At 44.4% G+C, this 23,807-nt stretch overlaps 1 protein-coding gene across 3 annotated transcripts in view; it reads left to right on the forward strand.

The window, feature by feature from the left end:
- The window catches only part of Fto (FTO alpha-ketoglutarate dependent dioxygenase), a 356,383-nt gene that overhangs the window by 191,294 nt on the left and 141,282 nt on the right, over positions 1-23,807 (forward strand). For all 3 annotated transcript variants that reach the window (XM_031340849.1, XM_031340847.1, XM_031340848.1), the window contains one exon: positions 20,266-20,390. In XM_031340849.1, coding sequence (XP_031196709.1) covers positions 20,266-20,390 — 125 coding nt within the window. The remainder of the gene's footprint in view (positions 1-20,265; positions 20,391-23,807) is intronic.

Consider the following 23,807-nt stretch of genomic DNA (forward strand, 5'->3'; position numbering starts at 1 on the left):
TACTTCTGGAACCCTGCTGAAGGAGAGAGGGAGAGCGGGTGGCAGTCACCTAGAATGGGAGAACCAGTCTTGAATGGTGTGCTTAGAAGTTTGGCGTTCGTTTTGGGGACAGTTGGTAGGAGCTGGGAATCAGAAAACCTGTGACAACACAGTGGGTAAGCTGTAGAAAGGAGAGGCTGGCCATGAAGACCTATTGCAAATATTTCCATGTCAGATAACGAAGGCAGTAAGGAAAGGAATCCAGCATAGGGGGATTCCGTTTTGTATTTTATAGTTAAAAGAAATTTCACTGTCAGTTGTATAATAGCCTTGAGAGATGAGGAAAAGGACAACTTTATAAAACGTCTCATCTTAATCAAGGCTTGGATAGATGAATATCCATTTGCCACACTGAAGAACACAGACCAGAAAGAAGTTTAGGGATATAGGAGTGAGTGCAGCCAGTCAGCAGAGTGTCTACAAAGAACCGGAGATAGTGGTCCAGGACCCATTGGGGCCATCTAGTGTGCTAGTGCACACTTGGGATTTGACCAATGTCTATTGTAGATATGCATGATCACCTACTATGTACCAGGCACATTCTTTCATGTTAACTCATGTAAGCAGCAAGCACACAGCAGTTGCCTACAGTGAGAGAAAAGCTGCAACAACAGGAAAGAGAGAGAGAGAGAGAGAGAGAGAGAGAGAGAGAGAGAGAGAGAGAGAGAGAGGAGAGAGAAAAGAGAAGAGAGAAAAGAGAGAAGAGAGAGAGAAGAGAGGAGGGAGGGAGAGAGGGAGAGAGAAAGGGGAAAGGAAGAATAAACACTCAGTGAGGTGAAGAATAGGAGATGTACGTAGCATAAAAAGCCAGTGACTTGTAGCCACAGCAGTTATAGTCAGGTGTTAACTGTTAAAACCAAAAAGACAAGTAGGGATGAGCCCACTGCTGTGGTCAGCATGGGGGGAGTGCTAGTCATGTCAGAAGATAAGAACCTCAGTAGGATTCTGTGGTCTGCTTGGGGTGGGGAGCCAGGGAGCTTCTCAAAGCAGATCACTTACCAGTGATGTTTATAGGTCACCCTGAGGTCCCTGTCAAGAAGGCCATTTTATCCCCAGTTTGTTCCTGCAGAAGGAAGCCTGGGGACATGCAGTTGCCATAGCTGACTAAAGTAGAGACTGGCCTAGAGCCTTTAAACATTTTAATTTGCAAAACCATTGTTGTATTAAATCACAAATGGGAGGCAATTTAGCAATGCATCTCCAAAATTGCACCAGGCTCTGGCTGTGTGGCTTGGCAATTTATGTTGAAAATGAACATTGAACTCTGTGGCATAAAAACAGATTGTTGATTTTGTGATTAATTTGGTCTCTAAGGCCAAGGAAACTGTTGATGCTGTATATCAGTTATAAAGTCGTGGTAGTATTTGTGGAGTAAAATGAAAAATCAATATCGTAACTACAGGATAGCTCTCTTAAAATCCAAGGTGCGTTTTGTTGCAAATTGCATGGAAGAAACTGGGCCCCAAAGGGACAAAGCCTACCTTCATTTTTTTCCCACAAGTGTATATCTAGGGTAGAAAAGCAGAGGGAAATGTTGGGTGTTATTACAGAGTTGCTGGGGGTACTAGGAGAAAGATCAAATTGTTGCAATTTAGAGTAAAACCTCACTTACAGTTATGTGCATCCTGAGGCAACCTCAAGGAGTGATCTCTCTCCGATGGCTGTGCACTCAGAAGCCAGGATGCCTGGGTCATGCTTCAACCCCTGCTAATGCGTACGCTGGGGGCATGTCTGTCTCTTCCTCTCCCTGGTAGGCGCTTCGGCTTTAGGTTAATACTTACAGGTGCCCTGACATTCTCCCATGAGAAGGGAGTGTCTTCCTTTAGCTCCTTATGAATCAGACAGCTGAGACATTGTTTCCCATTCCTAGAAGTGGGGTCGACTTTTCTGTAGCAGTGTAAGCTGTTTCTTTCTTGGCTAGCCTCTTGTTTTAGCAAAAGGGAATGATCTCTGTCTCTTGCTCTAACAAGTGACTCATCCTTGGACTTCCTTAGACTCAAAGAATGTTGATGGTGGAACTGAGCTTCCCCAAGTTCCTTAGTTGGCAGTGGTGTTCTCATGGAGAAACCTATCCTGTGATCCCAGCTGCCGAGTTTTCTGAAGTAGCACTGGGATTCTGTCAAAATCTGCAACCATTATTCTTAGTCTTACCTATCATCCTTAGAGGCAGGGCTCATCTACAGAAAGAGGAAGCAGCTTCAGGGAAGTAGTCTTGGTGAAATGCCAGTGGTGCTTGTCCTTGCCTCCAGTGAATTTACCTCAAGTGCTTCTCCAGGGCTTCTGTCCCCTGTGACTTAGGATGGTTGAGTGCCAGTCGCCGTGGATCTTATGGGCAAAGGTGGCTGGGTCTTTCTTTCCCGTCTCTTGCCTCATTTCATTTCATCTGAAGTACTGAACTGTGTGCTTTTTAAAAATACTACCAAGATTGGTAAGGCCATCTTTAGTCAGTCTCTGTCATCTGCCTTCAGAGGTGACCCTTATTAAAAGAGCCACTCCTGCTTTGTTACAATGACAGCAAGTACTCTGCAGTCCGGACCATCTCTACCAGTTTTGTTCCCTGCAAGACGAACTTGATTTGATGACTAAAAGTTTTATGGACTTGATGCATCAGAGGACAGGAAAATGTCCTTGTCTCTCATGAAGCTCTTGTAGTCAGATGCAGTGCATGTCAGGGATAATACAGACCCTAGTCTCAGAAGGAAGCCCTGAGTGTGGAGCCATTTCTACTAGAAAAGTTGTAAGGAGATCTTGGGGACCATGTATGTTTTCTGTTAGGGGCAGCAGCATCAAAACCCGATGACTCTGGAGATTAAAGTGTGTTTGAGTGAAAACTTGCCTGTGCCCTGCTCCTTACTGCACTTTGGCCTGTCTCTGGCCAGTGCTTCACTCCAGAGCAACATCCTTTCTTCCCCTAAAGCAGGAAGCATAGCCCCCTCCAATCCAGACCTGGCTGCCCTGCACTGTCCCTTCAAACCCCTTGTGGGCCGGCCTCAGCGCCTCATGTCAGCATTGTCCTGATGAGAGGAGACAGCACCTTCCCACGGCCACTTCCCAGGGCCTCTCTTATTTGTGGAAGAAATTTAGAGTGTTTTGCTGACTCCTTGAAGATCAAACAACGGGAAGAGAGGGGTGGTTCCCTCGGTGTGGACAAAGGACTTAGCCTTCTACCTTAGAGTTTCTGTTTTCTGTGATATCTCAAAGAAATATACTCCCATATTTTCTTTCTTTAATTCTTTGCCCATTTCCAACTACTATGTGGGATATCTGAACACTTTCATCTGTAACCTGGAAGTAAGGAACAACAAAGAAAACTGCCTTCTTGATTAATTGTTGTAGAACAAAATAAAACTGGGCTTCCATAATAGCATTTTCTGGGAAATAAGTTATGATAGCATTTTGCTTTTCAGGCAAAACCAAACTGAAACAAAACAAAAAAAAGAAAGAAAAAAAAATAGTTTCTAAAGGTAAGGATCCCTGCCTTTTGCCAGGATACGATACCCTTGGATCTAGCCTTTGCCTACTCCTTGAGATGGCCAGATACAAGGGGAAGACAAATTGGAAAGTCAAAGGGTGTTGAGGGGAAACGCCATGGCACAAAATTTCCTTAGTGGAAAGTGCTTTGTGCTTAAAGCTAGGTCTTCCCAGTGGAAAGCTGGCAATGGTGAATGGTGAGGGACTCACTAAAATATCTTAAATCGTCTCCCTTAAACACGTAGCATCCTTAGAGGTCAGACAGAGCCAAAACTTGAACAGCTGTACAACAAGCCTCTGAGATTGTCTTTAATTGTGTCCCCTTTCTCTAACAGCAGTAATTCTTGTTTATATTGTCAAGAGCCTTTCCACTGAGCACAAGCACACCATACTTGAAGGTCAAATGCTTAACCCTTCTGCATGGTTACAATGAAAATGGCCCCTTTTGTTTTCGCTAATGTATACCCCAGCCACGCTACAGGGAGAATGGGGGCCCCAAGCGTTCACCAAGCTGAAGTAACTTATTGTAAAAGAGCCACAAAGGGGGCATATTTCTGTTTCCACACAACACTTGTTTAGCCTTTGCCTTGTGCATCCAACCACAAAACAGTAGGATCATTAATCAATGGGCAGAATTTTTGGGTACCATTTTGTTCCTTTGACCTCTGTTACTTTTTACTGACCCAACCAAATTGCTTAAAAATTTTCCCTTTCTGCTGTCAGTGTTTAAAGCCGCTTAATGTCTCTGAAGTGATCCCCTTTCTCTTTAACACTTTACACCCCTGTTTACCACAGCACCTGTTACTGTAGTGAGCCATGAAATCGCAAATGTCATGCAGCTCTTATTGACGGATAATACTTTATTAAATATAAATAGAGTATCCTCCAGTCTCTGGGCAGACGCACATATGCCCACAGAGACCCACATATTGATTTGTGGAGGCCAACCAGGAAAGGAGTTTGGTGTGTTTGTTTGCCAGGCAAGAAATATTTCTTTTTCTGCTCTTTAAGAGTTAACCAAAACTCGAGGGGCCAGTTCAGCAAACATTAAATATGAGCCTCAAACATGAAGGCCTCTTTGTTACTGAAACAAAACTACCACAGCAGGTGGTAGACTCGAACACAGGAGGGAGGAGGAGGCTCAGTTGCTGCCCAGTTTTCTAATCCTTTTAGAATACCCATTGTCCAGACCCCAAGTTTAAACTGTTCCTGTTCAGTCTCATGGAGACCAGTTTAGCACGAAAGGGCTGCACCCACCGATGCTTCTGTAAACTGGTTTCATCTTTGGTTATGGAGTGTATCACCACTAAACAAGACAGGAGAGGCAATTATCTCTCAAAGATGAGCCAATAATATCTGCCTATCAAAGCATGAAACTCTAGTCAGTGTGGCAAGTTAGAGTGCAGTGGACATGCAGGCCAGCAGCAGGAGTGCATCCACTGTATAAATCCAGGCAGAAATGTGACTTCTGCTGTCCTTGGGGGCTCTCAGTGCAGGTTTGTACAAACTACAGGAGCTCCCAAGCCAGGGTTAAACTCCTTACCACTCTTATCTGTTTATATCCAGGGTGCTCTACCAGGGGGTGTTGCTTTTAAAGGGGATTAACAATCTAGGTTGGAATAATTAAGAGGTTTTTTTTCTTTTCCTAAAATCAAATGGAATGTAGTTTCTAACTATAGACCCCAGGACACTCTGAGGCATCAAAAGATGACCCAAAGGGCAAAGACAGGCTCCCACACAGTTCCTATTGCTTCTTGTGATAAAGTTAGTATCCATCCTTGTGCCCAGCCCTTCTGTGTTCCCATTGAGCCACCCCTGATTGTTCCTTTGATTCCAGATCACAGTTGGGATGGTAATGATAGTTTCCTTTTATACATTTGTGAGATGACGTCTGGAGCTAAAAATCTTGTTCCCCCAAACTTCAGACACAAATCCTAATAAGTGACAGATGCTCCCACACAGCGCTGTGTGAACACTGGAAGCCCCTTCCTGCCAGAAGGAAGCTACATTTTTGCCTCTTTGGCTACACATTTGGTCCAGTGAGGGTTGTGGTTGATGATGCTAAGCTTGTGGATAGAACTGCAACTGCCAAAAGGAAGGGCTGTGTGTGAGCTATATCCCCAGCCCATCTTCAGAGGTTGAACATGAGATAGGATTTCAAAATGTAGCCCAAGATTACCTTAAACTATAACCTTTCAGATAACCACAGCATTCAGAAGTTATTGTTTCTTGTGATATGTATATGTCTTTCACATACAACATTTAAAAACATAAGACGAAAAAGCCCTCAATTATTTTTTATTTTTTTATTTTTTCATCGCTTTTGGCTTTTCAAGTAGCAATCTAGTGTAGTTTGTAGACCTGAGGCTCTTACCTCTCTCTGGTAAAAAATGGTGCTTGTCATGGCTGCTTTTAAAACCATCTTGGCACAATGTGGGGTCTCCTGGGAAGAGCCCTCAGTGAGGGTTGGCATGTGGACTCCTATGATGGAGTTTTCTAACTGGGTTAGTTGAAGTGTTTTTCAGTCAGGCCCTCTGTGCATGTGCCCAAGTAAGAGTCCCAACAGCCATGGAGAGAGCCCTTGCTCCCACTAGCACAGGCTGTCCCTGAGACTGAACACTTACTGGAGGCTAGCATCCTTCATCACATTTTTTGCTCACCACTTCGACTCCTGGCTCCCAGGCAGTGTCAGTGCTTGTAGCCTGGGTGCAGCTACTCCAGGATGACCTACACAGACTATTGGAAGGATTTAATGGGATGCTGTGTTGTGTTTCAGGCCTGCCTAGCTTGTGATTTGAGGTGGGTTACTTGACAGTTTTGTTTTGTTACCATTGATGATGGTGATGAGGAGGAGGATGATGAGGAGGAGGAAGAGGATTGTGTGGCCATGCATGATGTGTATTGGTACATGTATGAGCAGAATGAGCATGCAGACATTAGAAGACAACTTTGTCAAGTCTGTTCCTTTCTTCCACTTTTATGTGGGGTCTGGAGATGGAACTCTCAATTCAGATCCTTAAGCCTGCGCCTCATATGCTCTTGCTGGCTCAATCATGTCCTGTGTCTTGGTTTCTTATCTATGAATTATGATGATAATTAAAAGTTTTTCAATGAATTATTTCACCACATTGTCCTAGGGGCTTAAATTGGGAATCTGTGAAAAATGATCAGGACGGGACGGGAGTGTTTGGTAACTAATAGTTATTGTTATCAGTCTCTCCTGAAAATACTTATGTAGCTACTGTGTGGCATGTTTTCCTTTTCATGCCTACGAGTAACACTTTAATAAAATCTACATAAACTGCCAGCTAACAAGTACTGAATCCCTACTAGAGAATGTTGTCCCACGATTGACTAGGTATGGTGGTGCAGGTCTGCGCACTCTGCACCAGAATACACTGCTGAGACCTTGTCAAGAAGCAAAACAGCAGCCAACAGAAGCGTCCTATCACAAACCTGTATGAGAGCGTGTGTGCCTGGCCATCCCTGCTCAGCCTCTGATCAGTGAGCACCTCTAGGCTTCCATAGACATTGTTATTTATAGGTAAGAACCTCATCTGGTTGACTAGATCTTTTCTAATGAAGAATGTGGTGACTACTCATGGCACTGCCCCTAGATAGTCTGGAGTTGTAAAAGTCACACTGTCAATAGCCACTTCATTATAGTGGGCCAGAGTTTTTGCTTTGGGAATCTTAAGAAAACTAAAATAGTTGAGGCTAGATTTTTATGGTGATGTATGTAAATCGTAGCTTTGTTCTTATAGGTATGTGTTTTAGTTTTTGTTGTCATACATGAATGAAACGGGAAGAATAGTACTTAGCTGATTAGTGTTAAATGGTGCTGCTAATGTTTGATACTCAGTGAGGAGGACACAGTAATGAGCAGAGTCATACTTTGTAAATCAAATGCTATTCTGAAAGCTCAGTGAAGCACCTTATGTAACCCTCACTTATCCTCCACCCTACATGTATAGCACTTTCCCTATTAAATTGAACACTCCTGGTAGCTAAGTATTTGGACCTTTTGATATCTACTGTGGAGCAGAGACTCAACTGTCATTCCTCACATGGGAAGTTGCCTTTGCCCTGAGTTCTGTGTGCCAAGTGTAATGATCCTGGAATTAGAATGTCAGATGGTATCTCAACCCCTTCACTGAATTTTAGTATTTGATAGGCTATTTGACTCGACTGCGCTTCTCCATCTATAAAGATGCACTAACAATGACTGCTTTACACGCTGGTGTCCTTGAGGTAGTGCTCCTGTAAGCATCTTGCAATGAACAAGTAAGTGTAGACCTGTGTTGGCATCTGCTCCCTGGGGTTAGATGTGGTTCTGTTGATTACTAATAGAATGAAATTTGACAAATCACTAAACCTATAAATGAAAGCACTGTAAATACCTTCCTCTAAGTCTCAAGACTTATTAGCAGGATTCAAGTGATGCAGAGCTCATGAGCAGGACTGGCCCGCAGAACCAGTGACATGTCTCTGACTTCATTGTTACCACTACCTAGTACTCCCACCAGGAGATATTGGATCATCTAATGCACATGTTCTGTGAATACAAACAGGAGGCACAGGACAGCATCATAAAGTGTGGGTTCATTATCACTACCAACCTGGGAGACTTACCTCTGGGTGAAAGAGGGTTACTTGAGTAGGGAAGACACCTTGATTTGATTATGAGTGTACTGTCACCCCTTGAGTTGCAGTTCCCTCCAGATAAGAAGGAACAAAAGGAAGCTAGCTGAGTCCAGGCATTTGCCTGTCTCTGCTTTCTGACTGGATGCAGTGTGACCAGCCAGTTTATCCTTCCCCATCATAATAGACTGTGTCTCCTGAGACAGTAAGACAAAATAAATCTTGTCTTCTTAAGTTGCTGTTTGTTAGGCATTTGGACATAGCAACAGGACAAGTCACTAAAGGTGTCTGCTTTAATACCTGCAGTTGGCCAGCATGCTTTGTTTCTCATTATCTCAACAGCAGAGTTTTGAGTGAAAGCCATAGCTAACACATGAATCCCCTCAGATCCCTGAGGTAAAGACAGTAACTACTTATATTTTTCAGGTGGGTAAACTAAGGCCAGAGAGAAGTCACTTGCCTATGGCCAGCTTGGCCACCATAAGGCATCTGCCCCATGAGGCTCTTGCCCTTCTTCCCCATACTGAAGTCCTAGTGCAGGGAGATATGAAGCATCACCACCACTGTGGGCACCATTTCTTCAGCAGCCTTGTGCTGAGTAACCCCCTAACCAGCTTTGCTTGTGTTTGAGCACTAAGGTGACCAGATGTATCCTCAGATGCAGTGACGTTTCAAGTACAGAATTGCGCGCGCGGGTGTGTGTGTGTGTGTGTGTGTGTGTGTGTGTGTGAAAGAGAGAGAGCGGGGGGAGAGGGAGAGGGAGAGGGAGAGGGAGGGAGGCACTTTGAACTGCAGGTCTAAAAACCTGAACTCTACTATAGTTTTGTGGAATATTGTATTATCATCTCTGTGCCTCAGTTTCCACATTTACCGTAGAGATTGTTCTCACATGGTGAGAACTGCATTAAATGAGGTAGCATGGGTGACATGCCTTTGGCCTGGTGGAAGGATGTGCTTGGTAACTGTGGCTCTAACCCCTAATGTCACTGTGAGGCCATTTCTCCAAGCCTGAGGGCAGCAAGAAGGCCTCTGACTTCCCTGTCCCAAGCCGTTAAAGTTTCCACTGGGGCTTTGGCTTGGATGTCACCGAGAGAATGGGTGAGTGGAAGGGGGAGGGGTGCATAGATACAAAGAGTGAATTATAACAAAGAACCTTTTCTACTTCGGCTCTTGTGTAGAAAACATATGTTCAGTGATGCGGGCAGCAGTTGGGTTAAGGACACTCTGTAGGGCTGCAGACAAAGGGCCCACGCTCTGCCTGCATTCACAGAGCATCTGAACATATTCACTTGTCTTACTTGTTAGGGACTGAGCTGTCAGCTGGATCCTCTTGCAAGTGTGATTTCTTTTTCCCGTTCCTTTTCAAAAGTCTCCTCCTCCTCTCTCCCCTAATGTTTTACACTTCATATAATCCAGTGTGCATGACAGACCACTTCAGTCTTTGTGCTACTGATGTTTCAGGGAAGGCGGGAGCAGACCTGATGGAGCGCTTGGGTAACTTTCACATGCTCAGGAAATGGCGGGTGCTTATCTACCTTTAGGCCGGATATGGTCCTGGTCCAGCTCCTTAGTGCTTGTTGTAGTTGTTGGCTGTTTTACCCTCAGTTAGTAAGGCTGTGAGCAGATTGGCATAGCAAGATTCTTACAGGTAGAGGCTGGAGATCAGGGGCATGTGTGTCACGGTGAAGCTGAGGGGCTTCTTGCTTTCATGTTTAGAGTGAATAGCTTTCCGTGAAAAGATAAATGACAAGGCCAGGCACCTCCACAGTAACTGGAGAGAAGTCAGCTACTATTCCAGTATTCGTGATGGGAAGTATACAGGCACGCCTTTGCTTGCCTAGGTCCACTGATGTTCTGTGCTATACATAACCCCTTTGCTTTCTATATTGAAAGTTCGGCAGCTCTGGTGGGTTTATTTCCATGGATTAGACTTAATTTTTATTTGTAGTACATCAGGGATACTGTTGCAGTTCCAGTGCACTGAGATTTACAAATTAGCATACTGCTCATTGAGCCATTAAATGTCTCTGGGTCGTTTTTTTTTCTCCCTAAGAGGCCAGGTGAAAGTTGACCAAGAGAGAATAAAATTATCGTTATACTTTATAGAACATACTAAAAATCAGCGAAACAAAATGGTTCTATAGTAGCAAGTGAGACTACTTGTTTCTGCAAAGACATCATGTTTTTTTGTTTTTTGTTTTTTGCCATATTTCTTACTCTATTGCCATACTACTGGCTTTTCTTGCTCTTCCTGACCTTGTTTACTGGTTAAGTTGCTTGTTCTGGAAAGCACCAGCATATTCCAGCAAAGAGAAGCCACAGACAGGCAGAAGTCTCTCTTGGCTTAAAGCTCCAAACAGATTGGGAGCTCAGTTTGGCAGTGGAGGTGATTACAGCTCTGCTCATGAACAGGCAGTCAGATTCCATGGTGTCTCCAGCGTGGGGATAATTACAGCATCTAAACCTACAGCGGACAAGAGGCGCCATGTAAATAGTTCCTAGCAGAAAGTGTCAACAAAGTCATCACTACCAACAAGTGTCGGGGCTGACAGAAGCAACACCATCATTTTAAGAGTCGCCTTTGAAACTCCCTGGAAGAAATCATTATGGAAATGTATACATAGGCTGTAGAGTGTAGCAGGTAAAGCTAGGGTAGAGTTGCTCCTGGGTGATCTGCCCCTTCTTCCCTTGCATGGTGCAGCATGTCTTATAGGGCAGTGAGTTAGCATTCATTCCCTTGTTGAGTGGTCACATCTCAGAGTGACAGAAAAGGAGGCAGAGTCGTGGATGTATATCTGGGGCACCCTCCTCCTGCGGAGCTGCAGTTTGCCCTTGTTTTCAGTGGCTCTGGGGCTGCTTGGTGAGAGTAATTAAGCTGTGTCTTTCACCTCTCTATGAATCAACTTCATTAGGTAGCTGGTACTAACAGTGATGAAGGGTAGGCTTCTGACACCGGCGAATCTCTTAGGCTGCTTAGAAAACAGGAAAAAAGAAAAAAAGAACAATGATTTTGTAAACTCCATAAAGGTTAAAAAGAAAAAAAAAGTCAGTCAGTCAGTATGCAGAGCCTAGAAATCAAATCCCATTCCATCATAAGAAGCCGTTGTTTCAGTGGCCATAGTTAATGTTCTGTATGTGAAAGATTTAAGGCTAGCCGGGAAGCCTGGCCTCTGCTCTATTAGGGCTGCTATTGAAAAGCCAGCAGAGGAACTTCACCTGGGTGCTCTGAGGTTTCTTAATGGGCTGTCAGGGGCAAGGCACCAGGGCTGTGCTGTGCTAGCTCTTTCCTGTGCATTAAAATACAGGGCCTGGTGATTACACACAGAAGTATGAAGTACTTGATGCTTTCTCTGTTCCATATGGCCAGCCATGTCTTTGGCAATTAATCATGGACCAAATCGGCCAAGGGCTCCTCTAAAGCACTGAAGTCAACACCAAGTTGTACCTGTGCCCGGGCGGGGCGGGGCGGGGGGGGCGGGGGGGGTAGCACAGTGGTGCAGCATGGAATGGGAGCATGGGGGTGGCTGGCACTATGGCCCAAGCAGCTGGCTTCTACAAACAACACATTTCTCCTTCCTCATCTTCACCTTGCCCCTGCTTCTGCATTCTCTTCTCTTCTCTTTTCTCTCCTCCCCCTCTTTCCTCTTTCCTTCCTCTACTACCTCCCTTTCTTCCTCTTCTCCCGTCACCTCTCATTTCTCCCCATTCTCCCTTCCTTCCTTCTTCCTAAAGGAGGAAACAAGAAATCAACAAAGCACAGGCTTTCTTTCTTTCACCACCGTCTGAAACATGTGGTTGCAACAAGAGCTCTGAAGTCCTGCTTGCAAACACTGCCCCGCCGTCCCAGGTGAAGCAGACAAAGGCCGGCAAGCACAGGACTGCCCCAAGATCCTGGGCCGTGCTAGGCAGGGAACAGATGGGGTGCAGTGATTTCTGTGCTAGGAGGACAAGAGATTACGGACACTGAGTGCACTGTGGAAGAGAAGAAGCCACTGTTTTCAGTCATGAGGATTTAACTTTATTTTTTCTAAGTCAGTATCCATGTCCACTCTTCTGTGTCATTTTTCCCAAACCTTTTTTATTCGTGACAATTCTGACATTGTCACTGTGCCCTAGTGTGCTGACCACTTTATATGGCCTGTCACACTGAGTATTTATTAGCAGCCTTAGGGAGCCCTTGCTATCACTTAAACCCCTTTGGAAGTGAGGGAATTCATTAAAGAGTCATTTCCCCACAATCCTTTCTCCTCAGAGTTGTTCACTAGTCTCCTCAGCTTCCCGGCTCTCAAGGCCACAGATGCCTCAGAGGACATTTCGCTGGGCACATTTGGTGAGCTCTCCATTCAGATGAAGCGGGTCTTTAAGACACACTGAAAAAAGCCTGCCTTTGGGTGGGAAAGAAAGGCTGCTTTGTCGGGAGCCTCTTGAAGACTTCTGCTTCTGAGCTCCCCTTCAAGACAGTCAGCTTATCTCTCTCTCTTGCCTTGTAAATAGACTCTAGGGGTGGGGGTTGGCGACCTCAGACAGCTGCCTCCTATAGTCCAGAGGAGGTGGCACCCAACGGTGACTTGGTGTTATCTCTTACCCGAGGTCATCCAGGATGTGTTTTCTCAAATTCAGGAAACAGGGGAAAGAAAGTTTTAACTTTGTGTAAACATTGGCACCCCCAAAATCTCCTGCTCCCAGAGAGGGAGATAAAGGAGGCAACCCGGCAGAGAGGAATGTTTATTTGTTCTGCTGAGCTGTGGATCCAAGAGCAATGGAAATCTTTGGTGGTGCCCGTCCAGTGTAGAAAATGTGAAGGCATCACTCAGCATTGCGCTTTGGAGGCCACACAAAAGAGCCATCTTGAGCTGACAATGAGTAAATGAGGGAAGACCTGAGACCGACCTCTCTTTGATGGGACCAAGACTATCTCAGTGGGCTCAGAACCTTTCTTCTTAAAGGGGGAGGGGATGGAAGAAAGAGGAAAGGAAGAAAGGACCCCTGGACTTTTGAAGAGGGGAGGCCGGTTGGGTTTTTGACAGTGCTGATGTGGGGAAATGGCTTTCCTGTTTGATAACATCTGAAACCAAGTTTCTTCACAAGTTGAACCTTAGCCTGCAGTATCACTAAGAGCATAGCTTTGTAATTTGTGTGGGGTGGGGTGGGGGGGAGGCAGGAGACACTCCTAACAGAAGACCGCTATGTGTGGATAGTGTTAGGCGGGCTGCTGTCCACATGGTGACAGGGTTACTTCTCTGGTGATAGTCAGGTTGGGAGCTTGGGAAGTAGAAAAATCTTGTGACTCTGGGATCCTGGTGTTGGTAATTTTGAAATTACAAGAATGCCCAATGTAAACAAACTAAGCAGAGGTATTACCAGCCACATTTGTCGAATGCTGTTCTAGTTGCCTGTATGCCACGTGTCCTTAAGCACACGCTATCTGATTTTTATGGTGGTAGATTCAGCATGAGTTCTGGGGATTCTAGGTTAGTCAGAACTGTTACTCCATGTCAAGAGAGGACCTAAGGAATCCATGGCTTAAATTGAATTATTAGTATTGAGCACATATCAGATCTTCCTTTCAATCTCGGATTCCTCTCTGAAAGCCTGCATGTACCAAAGTCTGCATGCACTCTGGCATGTGTGTTCATATGTGCACTCACTATTAGGCATGTAGAAAGTTATTGAATATAACTGTATGTACAACAGAAATTAAATGAATTCTGTTTTAATTTAATAAATTAAGAAATAAATTCTTTTTAAAGAAGACTGTGAAATATAAGCCTAAAATTCAAGATTCCTTAAAGCCTCAGTTTCCCTCCTTCCCTCCCTCTTTTCCTCCTTTGCTCCTTCCTTGTTAGGGGTTCTTTCTTTTTTTTTTTTCCTCCCCTTTGCTTTTGTGCGTGTAGACTTAAGGGAGAAGAAACTAAAGGCTTTGTGGGATTCTTAGGGTTCTTGATGTCCTGTGTGTCTCTGGGCTCTGAGTTAGTTTCTCTGTTGAAATGACTTATTATGGAGTGTGGCCATAGATCACATGTGATGGTACTACAGAGAAACTAACTGATTTAGGCAATCCATCCAAATGAGAGTTGCCTTTGGCGCGTATACTTTTTCCCCTCAATTATATGGCTTTAGAGTAGAGTTTACAAGTTCCTTCTTAGCTATACTTCAGGAATACCTTGAATCAAATACTCCTTTGGCAAAGCCCTGCCTATGTGACTGCTTGCCTTATATGCCAGGTGCCCTATAGCATGTCATTGAGCTTCATACATTCAGATATGTCGATCAGGGCAGTGGACCTATTGAGTGGAGCCTTGGAAGTGGATGTGGAGCCTGTCTGTCCACAGAGCTGGCCCTGTGGAGAGGAAGCATGGAGATGGATAAAGGCACACAGTGGGCTGAGATGTGGTTTAGGATATACTCAGAGGTGGTCAGGCCAGCTGAATTTGGTACAAGGCAGTGGCTCATGTAAGGCTTCTTACTAAGGATGTGTGATCTAAGATGTATCTGCCAGAAGGAATAGGGATTGAGGGAGTGCAACCTGTAGCACAACCAGGTGCTTTCAGGGTGTTCTCAGTGGCTTATGTGAAGAAGAAGGTAGGAGATCAAACTGGCAAAGCCAGCAGGACTCAGGGTACCAGGCTTTCATTTGTCTTATTTTGGCTTTGGTTTTGCATTGCTTAGGAATTTGAGCTTTTAAAAAAATATATTTGTTTTTTTTTTTTTTTTTTTTTTTTTTTTTTTTTTTTTTTTTTTTTTTTATCTTCTGAGCTTTAACAACTAAAGCATACATAAGCAGAAATACCCTGGTTGTGTTGGGTTTTGGAGGCCAAAGATCCTCAGCTCTGAGGTTACTCTACTTCTTGAAAGCACCAGGATTTCGTACAGCCAGCTCACAAACCACTGTGTGGCCAGTGCTGAATTGCTTGAGAGAAAGTCACTTTTCAGACTTGTACTGTGAAAAATGGCCCCTTTCCATCACACCCCTTTCCCTCTTCCTCTCTTTCTCCCTCCTGCTGTTCTCCACGTCTTCCCTTGCTCCTCTCCGGGAACCTGTGCATGCTACACCCCATGCCCCCAACATGCTCTCTTGAATTAAGAAATGCACAGACATTGAAGAGTGCTAACAGTTTGGAGTTTATCGTATGGGACAGGTGAGAGGTCAGAACTGGGAGGGAGCAGGAGTTGGAGAGATGGCTCAGTGGTTAGGAGTACTGACTGCTCTTCCAGAGGTCCCAAGTCCAATAACCAGAAACCACATGGTGGCTTGCAACCATCTGTAATGGGATCTGACTCCTTCTTCCCACTGTTGCAGAAGATAGCAACAGTGTACTCACATATATAAAGTAAATAAACCAGACACGGGGTGGGGAGTGGAGGAGGTGGGGGGAGGTCAGTGTTAGTGCCGAGGTGAAGGGAGTGTATGGGAGAAGGGGTGGTGCTACTAGATGATCCCTGGGATGGAGTTTGTGTCATTGCATTGGTAATGGTGCCCCTCATTCTCTGGTAGGATTGAGGAAGAGAAGGGAGAGGGGAGCAAAAGTGGTTCAGATGTAGACACATGGAGGCTGTGATACTGTGTTGGAGGTGTCATGTTTAAATCAGTTGTTGGCTGAATGAGGTGGAACTTAGCGTGGAGTGTAGCTATGTAGATATCATGAGTCTACAGGGACCCCTTAAAGTTCTTTCTATAGAAAAAGCCAGCAAGAGACAAGAGAATGAAGGTTGTGACCTCAGTTGATGGTCTCAGGAAGAAGATTCACCCAGGAGCCAAGGAGAGACATGCCAAGGGTTGGGGAGGAACCTAGGAGAGAAGAGAGGTCCTTCCTACCTAATGGGTGGAGGTCAGGAAAGGAAAAGAGAGGTCCAGTTGCAAAAGTGAGAGCTACTCTAGGAGGAGAGTCTTTCTCCTGCTGGGAGTGTTCAGAGTGATGTGCTAGGCTTGCCAGATAGCTTTCCTTGTTTGTTTTTGTTATTGTTGCTTTTTTTTAAAATTGTAAATAGATAGAACTTTCTGGCATCCTTTTGTTGAACTAGCACGACTTTTGCATGTGGTAGATGAGTTTGAGATGAAGCTGAACACTATGAGTCAGAATGGCAGGTGTGCTGAACACTCTTGACAGGAGCTCAGAGAATGGTCCTGTCCATGTGTCCATATGTAGATAGACAAGGGCCTTGCTATGAGAAGATGACTTGGATTGAATGCCCAGTATTCATGCTTGGGTCATTCTTATTGATAGTATCCTCTCAGACTTTATTGAAAAGGAATATAAGGCTGGAGGCATGCTCTTAACTCTGTGGCTTGCTTTCCCTGTTTGTGGATGAAAGGAGAGATAATTTGTTTTGGCAGTAGGTGACCGTTTTTATAAAACGGAACATACGTGAATGTTCTATGTTGGTACTAATGGGAAGATACCTACTAATGTTTCCTAGACAAATCAACCTTGAAGAGCCCTATTACTATAAAGAGAAATATCAGTTGATTATCATATAAAAGGAATGCTCTTTGGACATTCTGAAACTTCCTTTTGTTCAGTGGCCCCCTCTAAACTTAGGAAATGCTCTGTAGTTATACCATTGCTGTCAGGCCTTCATCTTGAGTATAGCCTGAAGCCCACAGGCATCCCCAGGATGAAGTTCAGTGTCACTGAGGAGTCCACACCTGGCATACTGTGAGGAGGAGATTGTCTTGGCCTCTTTTCAGTCTGTGTGATGGTGTCAGAGGCCCTCCTGAATGTGATGGGCTTCAGTTCTCCAACCCTCTCATGCCTTCTTTCATGGTACAGGAGTGAACTTCCATCTGGGAGCCCCAGCAAGCAGTGACCCACTGAGAGGGAACCTGATCAAGCTATGGGCCCACTTAGAGGGAGGCAGGCAGACAGCTTGCCTTCACTGGGTGGTTATCAGCTCATCTTTGCAGAGCACCATGGGTTCCTCTATCTTTCTTTAGAATGTGTATATTTTCTATTTTTTTTTTTAACATGGGCCAATTTAAAGAAAAGTGTTAGATATTAGGTAGCTCGCAAGGGCCTGATAGAATGCCTAAAGCCCGGGAAACTGAAACTCAGGATTCTGATTATTGTAGAAGATCATTAATTCTCGGCAGTGGAGTGCCCGTTATAGCACATAGTTAGTTCCCTGGCTTTTTGAGTTCATCATGTGTATAACTGTAATCTGTTTCTTTCTCATTTATTGTTTTGATACATATTAAGTGGTTAGGTGTGTAATAGGGAAATAGTGTTAGATAAGACAGTAGCCTCAGCCCCTGTGGAGCTTCCTTGCACACACCTCCTCTTCCCTCTCAGAGAGGCTCCTCACTGTATGGAGAACGGAGCCACTGGATACAAGTGATGTCATGGTAGAGGCTGGGGCACACTAAAGACACTTCACAAATTATTTCCCTCACATCTGGATCCTGTTGGATGTGTCTGTTGTCCTTTACATGAAGTAGCTTGTACACACAGGCATGGTAGTGCACTGTATGATGAATTTTTGAGCCATGGTCAGCTTCAACTCTGTGAGGTAGTGTGTTCGAGACAAGAGATAGAACTGTTGTAAGACACTCTGAAATTAGACATCTTCTAGATTAAAAGCTACAGCCTAGCAGCTGCCTGAGTTCTGTTTAGCCCACAGTATTTCTTATCTCTTATGATATTAAAAAATGCTAATGGATTTCCAACATGAACAAAACTAGCAGTGTTCACATTTAATACCCTTCCACCAATGGGCATTTGTTTGCTTATTTGTTTGTTTGTCTGTCTGTATTCCTGATTTGGCCCTCTTAAGCCAGCATGTGTGAAGGGCACAGTTCACAGAGCCGTTGTGGCCATGTGACAGAGCGAATGTTCTCCACAGTCACCAGTGCTTCACACATTCTTATCACCTGTCGGCCCTGAGTGGGAAATGTAACTCCTGGACTTGAATTGTAGACTCTACAGAAAGTAAGCTTCCTCTCTGGGCTGGAGGTCTGAGGCGGGACTTCTATGGAAGCTGATTTGAGTATCCCTTGGTATTATCTCCCAGAATTATGCATGTTTAGATCCTAGAGGCATGAACCTGCAGGGGTTCTTATCACAACAGGGACCTTTCTCAGTAGAGATACTGTCTCCTCTCTTAGTTTTATACAGGCCAGACGATTCCATTCTAAGCATGAGAAATAGATTTTGATGCGCTTATTAAAAAAAAAAAGTAAGGCTTTATTCAAAAGATAGGGGCAACTCAGATGATTGAGGGACAGAGAAAGACCTGAGAGGATGCACATGAAAAATGGGCATACCGAAGACAAGGAGCGCTAGAGGCTAAGGTACTAGATGATCACCTCTGAAGATACTCTCCGGTCTTCCTCATCCTCTCAAGAGTGTGATATCCAGATAAAAGAATCAGAGAGGCTTGGCTCATACCCTTATAGGGACATGACAGTCCTCTACAGCCAGGAGCAGTGAGAGAAAGGACTTTCCCTACAGGGATTCTAGGTGCTATTGCTGGGCAGAGAAGTCAAAGGGTGGGTGTCAGCATCAGAAACAACAGATACTCCTGTGCCCTCCTCAAACTGGTAAAGGGGGCAATAAAGACATGCTGTAGGACCAGGTAGAGTGAAGAGGTGGGTCTCCAGTTCCATGGGTGCTCTGCAGCTCAACAGCTGGATCAAACCAGACACAGAAGTCCTGAGCTGAGCACCTAGAACACAGGGGGATATTCCAGTTCTCTCAACCTTTGCTTTGGCCAGTTCATTAAAACAAACAAACAAAAACTATTTTTATAAATTCAAAAGAAAACCAGCTTCATTTTCATCATGTTTTTAGAACTATCTAGATATGCATGACTTGTATTCATTTATATTTGGGTAAACTAGTGCTTATAAAAAAGTCTTATAGAACCACTGACTTGAAATTAAAATAGCATTCCTGGGATTAGCAAGACAGCTGAGCAGATTTGCAGGTTTGCTGCCAAGCCTGACAGATACCCAGAGTCAGGCTCTGAGGACCCACAGGGTAGAAGAGAACCAACGCTCATGAGTTGTTCTTGGTTCCCACATGCACACTGTAGCACCTATACATGCACATAGATACAGACACCCCAAAACTAAAGAAATAGGTTAAAAAATAAATAAATGTGGGACCGGAGGGAATGGTTCAGCAGTTAGAATAGATAGATACATCCAGGCGGTGGTGGTGCACGCCTTTAATCCCAGTGTTTGAGAGGCAGAGGCAGGCGGATTTCTGAGTTTGAGGCCAGCCTGGTCTACAGAGCAAGTTCTAGGACAGCCAGGGCTATACAGAGAAACCCTGTCTCGACAAACCAAAAAAAGAAAAAAAAAAGAAAAAAAAAGGAATAGATACATACTATTCTTGTAGAGGTTTGTTCTCAGCACCCATGTCAGGCAATCACAACAACCTGTAAGTCCTGGTCCAAGGGACCCAGCACTCTCCTGCTCTCACAGTACACATCCACACAGGAGCATGCACAAGTATACATAGTTTAAAACAAAATAAAAATCTTTAGGAGTTAATAACAAATAGTAACATTCTCAAATCTTAAAAGATGTTTATTGAGATATACTGCTCTATCTGATATTTATGCCCTTACTTGTTTCTTTGCCAAATCTTGACTTGCAACAAGCAGGGAGAAGGAATGACAACATAGCCCACCCTCTAACATGGGTGGGAATCAAAGTAATGATTCAGACATGGGGTCCATGCAGAATGCCTCCGCTGGGTACCAGGAACAGAGGGAAAGTCACAACCTTTTATTTTATTTTATTTTTTTACGGCAAAACAAACAACTCACAATGACCAGGCAGTGAAAATCATTCCTAATAATAGCTCATGGTAGGCAATTCCCTGGAAAAAAAATGGTTGGTGTGCTGAGAAAATAGGAGAGAGAAGGCTTGGCGTCTGGACACGTTTCTTTAGGCGATTGCGCTTTGGAGTTTACCCTGTGTGCCATGTACATTGATTAAACCCAGAATATATGCTGGCCATTTTTGACCATCATTTACCGTATTGATTTGTTAGCAAGGGAACTGTAATAAAAAAGCCATTGATTTACTGTCCTTATTTGCTTATGGGCTTTTTTTTTTATTATTAATTTTTCACTTTTTCTTTCTCTTTTGGGGATCATTTCCTCTAGACAAATGCGGTGCTTCGTGAAGTTAAAAGAGAGGGGCTACCGGTGGAACAAAGGAGCGAAATTCTGTCTGCCATCCTGGTCCCACTCACCGTGCGCCAGAATCTGAGGAAAGAATGGCATGCCAGGTTTGTGCTACTTGGAGGTGGGGTTTTGCTGTCCCTGACCTGGCTCTGCGTGTCCCGCTCATCTGTGGGGCCATAGGGAATAACCAAGTTGAAGACATTCTGAGCCAAAGTTAGGTTCCCTACCCGTGGTAGCCTCATCAACTATAACGATGCTTGATGTCCATATGCATGTACAAGTTCTCCTCTAGTGTAACATCTAGACTGCATCTAGGCTTGCATCTTGAGCATAATGTAGTTTTAGAACCTGATATCCAAGCGTCCTTTCTGGTCAGCAGTCTGGTGCCTGGGAAGTTCACCAAGCCCACTCTGTCACTACACATGGGCAGAGTGTTTGGAAGTAGTATACTCATCGGCCTTCCTCATTTTCGGAATTGGCTGAGGAGAGATTCCTTTTGCTTCAGCCTGGTTTCTTTGTGCCTGAAGGTACCTGTGGTTAGAAAGCTGTCATGATGGAAGGTTTGTGTAAATCACCAGTTCTGATGAAATGTGCTTGCCAGTGAAGGCTAGCAGCATCTACCTGAAAAACAGTGGACGTCTGAGAGGTTAGAGCTGGCTCCTCCAAATGGTGGGATCCTTTTACGTGTGTAGCTGGTATACTGAACTCTCATCCAACTCTGTGCAAGAGCGAGAGGAGTCTGGAGATGATTCTGGGTATTGTTCCACAGTCATATTTGATGCCTAGAAATTCTCTGTGCCCGAGGGTCAAAGAACGTTTTTATTGATAACCATAATATTCTCTTCTCTAAAACTTCATACTGCAAAATTTACAATAATTGATAGCTTTACTAATAATTATGATCATGAAAGATAGATGTGTTTAAAAAGGAATAAAGACATGAGCAACATTTTCTAAGAAAGGCATCATGAGCTATTGCTTCTTACCAGGTATCAGAAAGCTGCCGCCTCCGGGCTATATGATCTCTGTCTGATTCAGACCCACACTTAAGAGAAGCATCATGGCTTTCAATATTGCCCTTCTCACAGTGTGTTCAATTTCCAACAGGACTGGCTGAGGGATGATTTACCATGTAACTTTCAATAATTACATTTTGGTGTTTCTGTGTTACTGTTGTTATATTCGTAATATATTTTTAAATAATGGACTATCAGCATTGGGGCATCGGAAAGGTTTCCTTCTCTCTTTTTTGCCACATTCTGTCTTCTTCCTGTTGCTACTTATTAAATCAGAAATAAGGGAAGAATGTGTTCCTCTAGGGTCTCTCTCCCATAGTCTTCCCTCAATGGACAGCTCAGCCTAGAGTGCACGCTCACCAGGAACGGCTGTCTTTTGTTGGGTGCATATAGTTTGTTTCCAGTAATTTCCTATGACGTCCACTCATTAGACAGTGTGGCCAAGATGGCCTGTTTAAATGGAGTCTGGCTTCAGCGTTTCTGGCTCTTTCCTGCTAACAGTTTAATCAGGAGCTGGAGCCAGTGTTGAAGTTGATGTAGTCTAGCATCTGAAACAGAAATTCACAAGTCCTTTGTGGCAGAGGTGGAGGGAAGAAGGGGCTTAGCAGCTGACACTGTGCAGACCCTCTTAAAACCAAACACCTGAAAGAAAATTTCAAGAGGTCGATGTCCTGAGAGCTCCAAAGGCAAAGTGTCCTCAGAGTATTAAATAACCGGCGTCCTCCCCCACCCCGAACCCCCATTTGATGTTTCCCATCTCGGTGCCCTATCTCAAAGCCTCATCCATATGAGCCGGATAAACAGACGCTCACCATATCCCTCGCTTTCCCCATCAAAGCATCGCCCGGTGTCTGGCACAGGCCGGCCTTGCGTTGCTGTCCAGTGGGTGGTGGTAAAATTAGAGAGCATCCCAGAGAATGCCTCTCTGCCTTGCTGCTTGCTGCCTAGGTTTTAAAGATGGGCTTATTGTGTGCTTAGGAATTACACAAAGGAAAACACACACACACACTTTAACAGAAAATAATTAGCACTCACCAGAGGCCAAGCAGTAGATTACAGCCTTTTTACCTTCATCAAAGCTATCAGGGGACCAGTTAGGTTAGATAATAGATTTTTTTTCTTCAAAAAGTTGCATCCAGTTGACTAACTTATAACACACATTGAGCTGTACAACTTGAAGAACCCAGTCAGCCTGACTCCCACTGGTAGTGACTTCAGTGCCAGTCCCCCTTCAAAACCCCTTTCTTCAGCAGATTCATCTACCTTTGTGATCTCCAGAGAACATTTTCAGTGAAACTTATAACTCACTCATAAGATATGTGTCCCTCTCTCAGGCCCAGAGTGGAGCCATTGTTTGGGACTCTGCGTGTCAGAAACCAAAAGCATATGTTCTCTGTAATTTAGCTCCTTGAGCAAAGTGTCAATTCTGCAGTGACTTGAGGTAACTGAGTTTGTCACAGTGTCACAGAAGCCTGCGATTCTAGAGGCACTTCTGAGCGCTGTTGGGTTTCCTTCTCCAAACTCGATAATCTTAGAAACAGCCCTCTCCAAATAGGCTTATTAAGGCTGTCCATTCACGTCCCCATCAGGAGCACCGTGTGAATGCCCGGCAAGTGTTAACAGAAGAGGTACCGAATTTCTGAAGATTTGCCTTTGTTTATACAGTCCACTCTGCCTGACGGACAGCTTGTTATAGCTTTTAAAGAACTGGGCAAGCCCTCTGATCTGACCCCTTCTTGACCTCCGCAGCCCAGAGGTCAGTCTGCAGCTAATAAAATCCAAAGCTCTTAGGGTCTACTGTAGGAGCAGGCAGAAAAAGAGCAGCTGCAAGGACTGAATATCCCAGGATCGGCTGCTTTGGGTCACTGTCTGATAATGAAAATGATTACCAAATTATATGGAAGTTTAACCGCAATAGTGTGAGAGAGGAGGGTGGAGCCCAGCGTATTAGGTTTGATAAATGAACTGTGAAGAGGCCCATCTGGCTCTCAACATCTTTTCTCCCCCTCTTTCCCTACCAAGGGGAAACATTTTAAAATAACAGCAGTACATATAGACTCAATGACCCATGCATGGAGCTGGAATGGATTAAGATTTAATGGTGGCAGTGGAAGGAATTATCATTTGAAAAGTACACCAAAAAAAAAAAAAGAAAAAAGAAAAAAAAAAGAAGGTACAGTCCAGTGTCCATGCCTGTCTTGTTTTTCTGGATAAAAATCTAAAACCCCAAAATATACCTTGGCTTATTTTATACATCTCCCCAGCATATTGCCTGGACTACTGAAAATGCCGAGGTATTGATGGCGTAATTCCCCATGTTCAGCTTCAGGGATGAATGGGCCTCCTTTGCCTTGAACATGTCAGAATGAGCACCAAACATTTTGTTTCTACCTGCTTGCTCAGTTCTAGTGATGGAGGTTAATGAAAATGCTTTGCAAAAAAAGTGGGGGAAGATATCCATTTCAGTGTCTGACCCTCCCTCTCCCCTAGCCACCCCCCCCCCCA

This window comes from Mastomys coucha, unplaced genomic scaffold (genome assembly GCF_008632895.1).
Source record: "Mastomys coucha isolate ucsf_1 unplaced genomic scaffold, UCSF_Mcou_1 pScaffold22, whole genome shotgun sequence".
In the NCBI taxonomy this organism is placed as follows: Eukaryota; Metazoa; Chordata; class Mammalia; order Rodentia; family Muridae; genus Mastomys; species Mastomys coucha.